The sequence below is a fragment of the Phaseolus vulgaris genome, chromosome 2 (assembly GCF_051622355.1).
Source record: "Phaseolus vulgaris cultivar YP4 chromosome 2, ASM5162235v1, whole genome shotgun sequence".
NCBI classification, from domain to species: Eukaryota; Viridiplantae; Streptophyta; class Magnoliopsida; order Fabales; family Fabaceae; genus Phaseolus; species Phaseolus vulgaris.
Genome location: NC_143499.1, coordinates 11,194,226 through 11,206,688, shown reverse-complemented (window position 1 = coordinate 11,206,688; position 12,463 = coordinate 11,194,226). Strand labels below are relative to the sequence as shown.

Below are 12,463 nucleotides of genomic sequence, written 5' to 3'. Positions count from 1 at the left end.
TCTTACTGCTGTTCCGCTGTTCTACTTATCTATGTTCAAAGCACCGTCCTCGATTTGTAAAAAGATTATAAGCATTCAATCGAGATTTTTGTGGGGATGGGGAAAGGTAAATAAACCTATTGCCTGGGTCAGCTGGAAAGACGTTTGTAAAGCAAAGGAGGAGGGAGGGTTGGGATGTAGGGACATAAGAAGATTCAATCAAGCTCTTCTAGCCAAATGGAGGTGGAGATGTATATCGGAAGAGACTGGGAGGTGGAAGCAGATTTTGGACTCGAAGTATATTCTGGGGCATGAAAGTGGCCATACACCCTTCAAATTCCAATCGTGGTGGTGAAGAGATTTATTGAAAATATGTAAGGAGGGAGGAGGTAAAGGGTGGTTTCAAGCAGAGTTAGGATGGGAGCTAGGTTGTGGTGACAAAGCTTATTTCTGGGAGGAAAGATGGTTTGGTAGGAAGGATTTAAAGACTTTGTTCCCACGGCTATTCTCCATGTCCATGAATAAGGGACAAAAAGTAGGCGAGGTTGGTGAATGGAGTAATTCGGTATGGAGGTGGAGGCTAAGGTGGAGACGTGATAAATTTTTATGGGAGTCAGATCTGGAACAGGAGCTTGTCTTGCTTTTGTCCAGGGTCAATATGAAATACAATGTTTCGGATATTCAGGTGTGGGGGAAGGAGGAACCAGGGCAGTTCTCCGTGACGTCTGCATATGAGATACTGTCCAATCAAGTTAGAGGTCATCAGTCCGAGGTGTACGAACTCTTGTGGAAGACTAAGGCTTTTCCAAATGCAGTTGTGACAGCGTGGAGGGTGTTGTTGGACAAACTTCCTACGAGAGTGAACTTAAACATGAGAGGGGTGCAGTTAAGTTCCATGGAGTGTCCCCTATGCCAGCAGGAGGAGGAGTCGGCTCAACATCTCTTCATGGAGTGTTGTCACGCTCAAAGAGTGTGGTGTATGTGTTTCCGGTGGTTAGATATCTCCTTTGTCCAGCAGAATGACCTGAGGTCACACTTCCTTAGCTTCCACATGTTCCAAGTCAGTAACAACCAAAATCTGATTTGGAAAGGAGTATGGGTAGCTGTTGTCAGATGCAAATGGGATCAAAGGAACCTGATCATCTTCAAGCAAGGGGTAGTAGACGCGGAGGAGATTTTCCAAAAGGTGCAACTTAAGACTTGGATGTGGATGAAACATAAGATGCAATCCTTTAATCACTCCTTCGTAGAATGGGTTCTCAACCCAAATATCTGCCTAAAAATCTGTAAGTAGGAAGGTGGTTGCATAAAATCGAGATGGAGTAGTGTAAGTAGGATGATGCTGTCTCGCTTGCATAGTTATGTTCGTAAGGGAGGGGGTTGGTGCTCCAGTACCTAAGGGTGCAGTAGCCTGGAAGCAACATATGCTCAATTTGGAAAATTGGAGGCTTGGAGGTGCGGGTTAGTGTAGAGGTGGGGCGTGTGTTAGCAATAAACTGAGGTTCTGTCGCAGCTGCTATCTGGTCGAGCGGGTGTATATCAATCTTCCAAGGGAAGTTGGCTGTACGAGGGTCTGGGTAGGAAGGGCATAGTGTGCACTCGGTTGTGGCAGGGGTGGATTGTGGCAAGGGTGGATGAGGACGCAGGAAAATACGTTCATACACGTCAAGCGTAGTGACCTCTTCTAAGCGAGAGGAGACCGGTGACATCTTCTAAGCTTAGTGACCTCTTGCATGGTTGTCATGATCGCCGGTTGATGAAGCAGCGTTCTCCATTCAACATGATCGCCGATCGAAGAAGAGGCGTTCTCCATAAGTGTGTTATCGGAGGTTGCTGAAGTTATACAAGGTCATCATAATTGGCGATCTCCATGTGTAGTCGGTAAGTATGCAAAGGTCAACATGATCGCTGGTTATGTGTAGTTGGAGGTTGCTGAAGTTATACAAGGTCAATATGATCGCCGGTCGATGAAACGACGATCACCATGTGCTTAGCCGGTGGTTGCCGTAAGTATGTAAAGGTCAACATGATCGTTGGTTGTGTGTAGTCGGAGGGTGCAGAAGCTATACAAGGTCAACATGATCGCCGGTATGAAACGGCGATCTCCATGTGTGTAGTCGGTGGTCGCCGTAAGTATGCAAAGGTCAACATGATCGCTGGTTATGTGTAGTTGGAGGTTGCTGAAGTTATACAAGGTCAATATGATCGCCGGTCGATGAAACGGCGATCACCATGTGCTCAGTCGGTGGTAGCCGTAGGTATGTAAAGGTCAACATGATCGCTGGTTGTGTGTAGTCGGAGGGTGCAAAAGCTATACAAGGTCACCATGATCGCCGGTATGAAACGACGATCTCCATGTGTGTAGTCGGTGGTCGCCGTATGTAAGCAAAGGTCACCATGATCGCCGGTTGATGAAGCGGCGTTCTGTCAGCATGATCGCCGATCGATGAAACAGCGTTACCCATAGGTGTAGTCGGTGGTCGCCGATGTTGGTTATTTTTAGGAAATCCACTTCTGGATAATGTATATGGGTTGGGATACCCCTGAAGTATCTCCTTTAATTTTATTTATTCATTACTAATAAAAAAAAATCATACAAGATATTTTGTTGGATTGTACATCCCAAGAAATAACCCATTATAATTTTAGTGTTTCGAAATGAATTAAAAGTAGTTTGTAATGAAATAGAATAAACAATATTGCATTTCCTTGTCAACTTAGAAATTAATTTATAAATTTTTACTAATAATAGAAATTACTTTAGAAACCAATAATTTTTTTAGTTTATAAAATACTATCTAATTTAATCAATATATATAAGAAAATGATAGAAAATGGTAAGAAGAAGAGATGTTTTTTATTCTCTTATGTGTATAGTTACATCACTTCATGTATAGGAAATATATAGGGAGTTTCTCTCTCCAAATTACAATCTAATTAGGTAGGGATACTAATCATGAGATTCTATCATTATTAAATTAATTTCATATAATTGGGTATAATATCGTACAATATTGCATACAATAATTGCATATAATATGATAATTATTATTTCCTTAATTCTCCCCTTCAAGTTGGTAGGTGAAGATCATGAACCCTCAACTTCTGTCGTAGCGTCAAAAATCGTTCCTTGCCTAGTGCCTTTGTAAAAATATCTGCGAGCTGATACTGTGTCGGTACATATGAAGGACTGATTATCCCAACTTGTAATTTTTCTCGCACAATGTGACAGTCTATCTCAATGTGTTTTGTGCGTTCATGAAATAATACTGGGTTTGCTGCTATATGTAATATCGCTTGATTGTCACAGAAAAGTTGAGCTGGCAAGTTACATGACACCTTTAAATCCTGCAACAGATATCGCAACCAAACTATCTCCAAACAAGTATTGGCCATCGTGCGGTATTCTGCTTCCGCTGATGATCTTGATACGTTTGTCTGTTTTTTTTACTTCCATGAGATAATAGAAGAACCAAGAAAAATGCAATACCCCGATACTGATCTCCGAGTTGTCTGACAACCTCCCCAGTCTGAGTCGCAATAAGCTGTTAATGTCAGATTGTTTTCGGATGGCAATAACAATCCTTGTCCTGGTGATCCTTTGATGTACTTTAGGACTCGAATTGAGGCATCCCAATGAGGTTTCCGTGTATCCTGTATATATTGACTTAGGGTCCGAACCGAAAATGCTATGTTAGGCCGAGTAATCGTGAGGTATATCAGTCGTCCCACGAGTCGCCTGTATTTGACTGGATCCTTTAATAACTTTCCATCGTCTGGTGTGAGTTTTAGGTATTGTTCCATTGGAAATTTGTTTGGACGAGCACCTGTGAGTCCCGTATCCTACAAAATATCAAGCGCATATTTTCTTTGGGACATGTAAATACCAGCTTTGGAACGGGAAAATTCAATCCCTAGAAAATATTTTAAGTCTGCAAGATCTTTAATGCGAAATTGTTGTAATAGACAATCTTTAACACGCTGAATTTTTGTCAAAAGAATATCATCCACATAAATCAAAAGAACAGTAAATGATGAGTTGTTCTGTCTTGTGAATAGAGAGTAATCTGTCTTGGACTGTTGAAATCCTACAGATTTAATCACATGAGAAAATGTTAAAAACCATGTTCGAGATGCTTGTTTGAGACCATAAAGGGATTTGTTGAGTCGACATACAATATTCTCCCCCTATCGATGATGCCTGGGTGGCAAGTCCATGTAAATAATTTCATGCAATGTGCCATGTAAGAAGGCATTTTGCACATCTAGCTGGTGAGTAAACCAATTTCTGGCTGCTGCAATGGTGAGGAGACACCTCAAAGTTGTTAATTTTGTTGTTGGTGAAAAATTTTCAGAATAGTCGACACCTTCAATCTGAGTGTACCCCTTTGCGACAAGGCGCGCCATATATTTGTCGACGCTACCATCTGAGTTGTACTTTATTTTATAGACCAATTTGCATCCGATGGGTTTCTGCCCAGCGGGTAATGATGTCAAGGTCCACGTTTGATTTAGCTGCAAGGCGGAAAGCTCTTTGTCCATTGCTTTTTGCCAATTTGGATCAAGGATAGCTTGAGCATAAGTGTGAGGTTCTTTGGTGGCTGTGATGTTAGCAGGATATGCACTATGTGTAGAAGAAAATCGTGAATTAGAAAGAAAATGATGCATAGGATACCTGGTTCCAGTCGGCCGAATTTGGGCAGTGGTCGAATGAATGGCTTGGGATCCCGTTACGTAGTCTTGAAGCCAGGAAGGTGGGGTTGATGTGCGACTGGATCGTCGAACAGGAAGGTCGGTTGGAGAAGGTTTGGTAATGGGTGTTAGACTTCTTGGCATGGGAGAAGAAAGTTGGTCTACTAGAGGTTCAGGTGTATTATGATGAGTAGGGGAAGAAGGTTGGTTTGATGGAGGTTCAGGTGCATTGTGATGAGTAAGAGAAGAAGGTTGATCGAGTGAATGTTGGACAGGAGTGGGTAAGTAAATGTCAATAGTGGGCAAAATACCTTGTAATGGAGGTGAGGATTGTGTTTGTGGCTGTTGGCAAAATGGGAAAACATTTTCATGGAAGATGACATCCCGACTTGTAAAAAAAGTGTCTGCATCTATATCAAATAATTTGTATGCTTTTTTACTGTGAGTATAACCAATGAAGATGCATTGTCGGGCGCGCGGATCAAATTTTTGCTTAGGTGAAACAACAATTGCGTAACAGAGGCAACCAAAAGTTTTTAGGTGAGAAAGTGAAGGTGGTTGATTATATAGTAGCTCAAAAGGTGATTTATTTTTTAGTAAAGGTGATGGCAAGCGATTAATGATATATGTGGCGGTTAAAACACATTCTCCCCAAAGGAGGGCTCGTGCTGTGTTTAAAATGTGTCTATGTTTACGTTCTACTACTCCATTTTGTTAAGGAGTGTAGACACAAGTGCGTTGACATTCAATACCTTTTTTGAGAAAAAAATCATACATTAAAATAAATTCCAGTCCGTTGTCAACGCGGATGGTTTTAATAGATGCCTGAAATTGATTTTGTGCAAATGTAATGAATGACTCTAAGAGATGTTGGGTTTCAGATTTGTGATTCATAAGAAATAGCCAAGTACATCTAGTATAGTCATCGACTATAGTGAGAAAAAAACGTTTTCCAAAATGAGTTGGGGTTTTATGAGGACCCCAAATGTCACAATGCAATAGATTAAATGGAGAATGAGATTTTATTGTGCTTAAAGAAAAGGGTAGCCTTGTCTGTTTAGCTTTGGGACAAATACTACAATTGGTAGTTAAAACCTTGGTTGCTAACTAAATATCAATTTAGAAACTATTTAACAATAATAGAAATTAATTTAGAAACCAATTTTTTTTTTAGTTTCTAAAATGGTATCTAATTTAGTTACTATTGCAAATAATTATTTTGGTCTCTAAAAATTGGCTTTTATTTCATGATTTTCTTGTAGTGTTCGGATTTATGAGTATATAAATAACATTCTCATTTATTTGTAAACAACTTTTGGTATATTGAATAAATTGAAAGGGTTTCTCGAGAATTTCTTACATGCACACACACAAATATGCATTCATTGACAGACAAACATACACATATATGCACTTACACGCATAAACAAACACACATGTGTTCACACATACACATATACACTTGTAAGAATCTAGAAAATAACTTTAGAGTAGAAGTGATATATTTTAAATGACACCTGAATATTTTATTATTAAAGTGAAAATAATATATAAATGGAAAATTCAGTTATTCAGATTTTATTTTAAAAGAACCACAATCTCTCTAAAACTTCTTTTTTTCCCTTCCTCTACCTTCTCTCTAAAATTCTAACCTACACGCTCATCAAATTGATGATCAAAGTCCGCCATTGGACTCCTGGCAGTGATCACTACAAGACTACCCGATTATAATCTTAGACAAAGTAATCTCTTTTGGCTTCTTTCCTTTGAGTCAGTTTGGATTTAGTTAGTTTTTTTCTTTAGTATAGGTGTTTGCATGTGACACTTTTAGCTTCGAGATTAGTCCTTGTTGGCTCAGAGTCCTAGTGACATAGTTTTTTTATCATGTGGTGCATGTTAAGCTATCCTTGAGGTCCTGTAGAAGTTGGAACTCTTAGTGAACACCTGCTCAAACTTAGGTAAGGGAAACTGATTTTATTTTCAAATAGAATCCTAGGTTAGAGGATCTGCTTGTGGGGGAGATGTGGTCACCAACCTTAAATTTTCTTGCAGGATTGTTTGATTATGAGTAAAGTAGTGTTTTGACTGAACATAAATTGTGAAATAGTTGATTTTGTACATTATATGTTGTTTTTTATGAGAATAAGTATCAAATGTGTTTTGTTTGGTATTAATGTTAATATGAGTGAATTGAATTTTATTGTGATATAATTGATGTACAAAAATCCTATTTTTTAGTTGTTTGTGATGATTTTGATTTAGAAATGTTAAATACATATAGGGTATTATGGATTTAAGGAGTAACTACCCAATTCTAGCAAGAAATTGCTTTTTTTTAATTTGATATGCTTAAATATATACAAGTTTGAATAAAAAAATTGAATGTGTAATATATCATATTTTGGTGCATATCTCACTCAAGGAAGAAAATTCTCGCTCAAGCGAGAATAGAGTGAAAAATGGGGGTACTCTCGAATTCGTTTTCACTAAGTGAAAATGAATCTTGCTCAGGCAAGACCTATTTTTTTCCAACTGAGAGGGAAGCTCAACCAAAAGTAGAATGAAATATCGGTGTCTTAATATTTATTTATGCTTAAGCAAGATTATTTTCGCTCAAACTAAAAAAACTAAAAAAACTAAAAAATTTACTTTTGCCTACGGAAGCTTAATTTATTATATTTTTTATTATTTTTATCGAGTACAAATTTTTATTTTTATTTAATTATGTATATGTGTACAGAGAGTGTTACTTTAATACATTGATCTTTAAGAAGTAGAGTCAAATGTTTATGTGTTGTTGGTCAATTAATTATGATTTTTATAAACCCTTGATATATGAGTATTGATAGATTTAAACTTGTTAAGTTATATTTATATATAAAATTTTAAAAGAATAAAGTATTTATATTTTTGGGAGACTGATGTTTTAGAATGTATGAAACATTATAGTCAATTATAATAAAAATATATACAAAGTATAAAATAATTAATTTATTTTTTGAATTATTCATTAATTACACATCTTATGAAATATGATATATCCAAATACATTTTTATTCTTATAAATTGCATAATAATTTTAAAATATTTTTGACCTAAAATTGATTTCCAAAAAAAAAAATACCAATCGATATCAAATTAATTTAGAGTCTCACTAACTCATACTAACCATACTAAACAAAAAAAAAATCATCAATTTGAACCATGATGAACATACAAGGAAGTTCCTCTTCAAAAACACAAGCACTCACAAACTCTGATTTCCAATGGAGGATATAAAAGTAAAAAGAACTTAGGACTAATTATCATAATAACACTTAACAACCAACCATTCAAGGACTTAACTTGACAATTTTTTAAGGACCTAACTATAAAAAAAAACCCTAAAGTGCTTGTTTACTCATCATTTATCTTTTCTCGTTATTATTCTCTAAATTGATATTTAATATTTATTAAAAAAATGTCTATAATTGTAATAAAATGCATACTGAAAGCTACTTTTATTATAAATTCTAATAATATAAAAACAAAAATTTATCATGCGTAAATAACCAAACTATATACTTACTACTAAAAGGAACTAAGCAAAACATACGCATTAAACAAAATGTTATCTTCAACCGAAGTTCTAAACTGTCAACAACGTAAATTACTAGGAACTGAATCCGTCATCTATCAACTCATTTCATGAAATAAAAGTTACTCTTCATAGTTATCACCTTGAAGCTCTTAACTTATTCCACTGTTCATTGACAGATGGACCAATCCAGTAAAAGCATGAACGTTACAGCCACACTTTCTCCTTCAATCCCATGAAAAATGTTCTCAATTTGCTTTAGAACCAATAGCCCTTTTGGCAAAAGATGGCAAACAGAAAGCCGCAGAATGAATCTGTAGTAAAAAACGTAGACAAAATATAACAGTTCTGTAAGAAAATGAAAAAACAATTGGTAGTTGAGGTGAAAGGGAAAAAAGATCATGGTTGGAGCAGCAAACCTCAGAGTTGTAAAATTTCAATGGTCTAGTTGACTGTTTATCATCCTCATCTATAGAATACACTGGATTCTTGAAGTCCACAGTAGGACCCTCAGTTGAACAAAGCATAAAACCAATCATCCCACTGAAATGGAGAAAATCAAAGCAGCATAAATGAGGACAATCATAAGGGTATGCTTGTTTTGAAGACATCCATGCAAATGGGAAATAGATAACAAATTTTGAAGCAGCATACATACCTTGGGTATGTAGGAACTGTGGTCCATGCATAGTTGACAGAGCCTTTGAATATCTGGCGACAATTTGCCACAATGCCCTCAATGATATCCATATGAAGCCATATACTTTCTGCTTGAGTACACATAACTCCTCCTGGACGAAGAGCCCTTGCAACCGAGTTGAAAAAAGGCTTTTCAAACAGTTCTTGAGCAGGACCTTAAAGATATCAAATATAATCTCATTTAGAAACATTTACATTTGACTGTAAAAGACCAGGAAAATTCAAATGAAAGGAATTACAGTAAATCCTACCAATAGGGTCGGATGAATCCACTATAACTGCATCATAAGTTCCTTCTTCAACAGCCTTCAAAAATGCAACTCCTAGATCATAGAGACAAACCACCGTGAGAAAAGTTATCTTCAACAGTAAAGTAGTTCAGGAACATAATAAAATATGGAGAGTAGCTAATCATACCATCACCAATATTAAGTGTCACGCGTGGATCTTCGAAACCTACAGATACATCTGGAAAAAATTGTTTGGAGACCTGCAAATTGTAACAACTTCAAACATTGAACTCATACACTGCTATAATAGAGGTTATTCCACATTTAGCATAAAAAGATTATTTTTTTAGGCGAAGGGGGAAAAAGTATGGCAATAACCAATATACTAAAGTAGAAAACCCTCTCTCAAGTTAGAAGAACTAGAAAAAGCAAGAGAAACATATTATGCAAGATAGTAGTCTGTTACTAAAATGGTTTGCTTTGATTAGAGATTGGAAATAATAGTTTTATGGCTATTACTTACGTCAACAACCATCTTGTCTATTTCGCAAATGTCTATCTTTTCTACTGAGGAATGGCGTGCTACTTCACGCAGGACTCCACCATCTCCTCCTCCAATAACCAAAACCTAACAGAAGAAAAGGAGCAAGGAAAAGAACAATTAATTCCATACATAAATGCATAGAATGTTATCCAAACAGGCTAATATATTCCACAAAAAGATTATTGCTTATAGTTTGGAACATTCCATTCTCATGGTTCAAGACATATCTCAAATGCCTTCCCCCACCAGTATGATTCTTTCTACTCTCATCAATAAATGCCCTTCTTTACTCTTCTAATAAAATGTAAACTCAACAACCAAATACATAAAAAGACTGCAGACAAACTAATATTGACATGCTAAATACACACCACACCAGCAATGCAGCCCAAGCCAGCATGATGATGGATGGACACATCAACAATCCGAGTAAACAAATCAATATGAACATTTTTTCACAAAATTCTTCTGGAAAACCCTCGCCTTCCCCACTCTGCTAACGTTGTCAAACCACACAAAGTGATCAAACTACTCATACTCTAAATTACCTTTTTGGGGTTTGGAATAGAGCAAAGAGGAAGATGTGTTATCATCTCTTGGTAGGCACACTCATCCCTCTCTGTAAGCTGAATGACCCCATCCAGAACAAGAACCTTGCCATAAGTTGACGACTGCCGAAAAAAAATCATAGAATACATCATCAAATAAAACCAAGACGACTAAAAGGGGGGCAAACATAATAAAATTATCAAATTTAACAGAAAGTAGATATTTACCTGGAAGACCATGACATTCTGATATTCAGACTTCCCTTCAAAAAGAATCTTTTCCACCTTCAAAGAATGCGCCTCCCCTGCAAAATTAAAATCAGATTCCATCTCTCGTGTGTTATTGCAAAACACCAGCACAAACATTCACAAGAACAAAAACTTGACGATGCGCTTCTACTACTAACATCATGTGCATCCTTCTAACAATGATACATACACTTCTCATTGATTTAAAAACAAAATCTCCCTCTTCATAAAATACGAAAAAAAAAATGTAGCGACATAACAAAAGAACTGAAAAACTAAACATAGTCTAGATTCTACCCAATAAAACCAAACCCGGAAAACAAAAATAAAAAAGTATTAAAGGACACAGATTTGAAAACACTCTATAGTCCGTTATACGATAACCAACATGTAACAATTGAAACAAGGACTCCACAAAAACAAACACTTCATACCCAATAAGCAATTAAACAGAGGGTTGATGAAAAGTCTTGAAATTTAAGGTTTAGAGAGAAGGGGGAGGAGGAAAAGAGAGGGTTTTTACTAACCAGGCCACATTGGGCTGATTTCAGAGAACCAACCAGGAATAACCGCAGAGAGACCAGCGTGATTGGGGAGCTTTGAAAGGGTGTCGGGGACGCCATTTCCTCCGCCGTCTTGTTCTTCTTCTCTGGGTCTCTTGACGGGTAAGTCTGAGAACTGAACCACGTTGTTGTTCTCCGCAGCCATGTTCTTCTCTGAACTGAGTAGGGAATGCACGCACTCGTGTTGCCCTCTTCTACTCCTTATATAGGTGTTTAGAAATATATAATAAAATAAAAAATGATAACCTTCGAGATAAATAATAATTTAATAATATCATATCATATAATGTAAAATAGTTATTAAGTTTTTAAATTTTTTTATGTTAGGTAAGGAAACCTAATCCTCAACCGACACGATCTTGCTCCTTATTCTCTCTTGTATCTTATTTTTAATTAAACTAATAAACTTATGGATATATTTTATTTGAATAGCTGGTAATTTTTATTGAGACTCTTATAATTTGATTTGGAGATAAAAAGATATAAAGTTTATAAATTGATAGAGATATTTGATTTAGAAAATAAACTGAATTTAGAAATAAAGATCAGAATATATAAGAGATTGAAAGAGATGATTAAGAAATTATACTAATTTAAAGAAACAAGATATAAATGTACATAAGATTCAAAGGGCATTGTTTCAAAATGCATATTCAAACAAGAAAAAATATTGGGTTTTTGACTTTTTTATTTTTTTTTTACTAAAATGGAGTCCGTTTAAAAAAAATTACAAATTTAGACAAGTCGTGTCAATTCGGCACAACTTCATAGGCATAAATCGTTTCAATTAGACACGACTTTGTCATGTCATACTGAAGTCGTGCCTTGGCACGACTTCTGTCATGTCATAATTTTTTTTTAATAAATTTTATTGTTTATACAATTGGTAGTAAGTTATGTAATGCTAAAAATTAATTTGATACATAATTTTCTAAGAGTGTTAGTTTTAAGTAACAAAAAATTGTATAATCATGTATGGATCATGTTTGACGGTAGTGTAATATAATAACTTGATTATTTGATTAATTAAAAAATGAAGAAAATTGTTATTGAATTTGGAAATAAATAAATGAAAATTTATTGTATTTGGAAAATAAATAGAGAATTATTGTTGTGAATTTGCAAAATAAATAGTTTTAGAAGTAATTTCAAGCTTTACATCTGCTTTGTTCACATGTAATTGTTGTTTGCTCATTTTGTCATTTAAAGGTAACGACATTTGTGGCCCCAGTATACCGTCTGCACATATTTTAAAAGCTTATGAGGTCCAATTTAATCCAGTTCGAAATCAGGATTATTGGTCTACTTACACGGGACCAAATTTCTTACCTGACCCCATCACGCGTCGACATCAATCAGGAAGACCTAGAACTCAACACATT

At 35.9% G+C, this 12,463-nt stretch overlaps 2 protein-coding genes across 2 annotated transcripts; one reads left to right on the top strand and one right to left on the bottom strand.

The window, feature by feature from the left end:
* The first annotated feature begins 496 nt into the window (after positions 1–496).
* On the top strand, positions 497–1,273 carry LOC137809034 (uncharacterized). The gene has a single exon (XM_068610176.1). It carries the CDS (start codon positions 497–499, stop codon positions 1,271–1,273), a length of 777 nt encoding a protein of 258 aa, XP_068466277.1.
* A 6,883-nt stretch (positions 1,274–8,156) lies between these two features.
* LOC137810633 (spermidine synthase 1) lies at positions 8,157–11,273 on the bottom strand. Its single transcript, XM_068612014.2, has 9 exons — positions 11,046–11,273; positions 10,498–10,574; positions 10,270–10,392; positions 9,701–9,805; positions 9,365–9,437; positions 9,199–9,270; positions 8,907–9,102; positions 8,668–8,791; positions 8,157–8,562 (listed from the first exon to the last, which is right to left on the bottom strand). Exons 1-9 carry the CDS (start codon positions 11,224–11,226, stop codon positions 8,497–8,499), a joined length of 1,017 nt encoding a protein of 338 aa, XP_068468115.1. The 5' UTR covers positions 11,227–11,273; the 3' UTR covers positions 8,157–8,496.
* Positions 11,274–12,463: the final 1,190 nt, after the last annotated feature.

What these genes read in the sequence shown, in the direction of transcription:
- LOC137810633 (XM_068612014.2), bottom strand. Translation starts at nt 11,226, where the DNA reads ATGGCTGCGGAGAACAACAACGTGGTTCAGTTCTCAGACTTACCCGTC. An exon ending in AATCAGCCCAATGTGGCCTG is followed by an intron (nt 10,575 to 11,045) that starts GTTAGTAAAAAC and finishes TTAATTTTGCAG; the next exon opens with GGGAGGCGCATTCTTTGAAG. An exon ending in CTATTCCAAACCCCAAAAAG is followed by an intron (nt 9,806 to 10,269) that starts GTAATTTAGAGT and finishes TTCTTCTGTTAG; the next exon opens with GTTTTGGTTATTGGAGGAGG.
- LOC137809034 (XM_068610176.1), top strand. Translation starts at nt 497, where the DNA reads ATGAATAAGGGACAAAAAGTAGGCGAGGTTGGTGAATGGAGTAATTCG.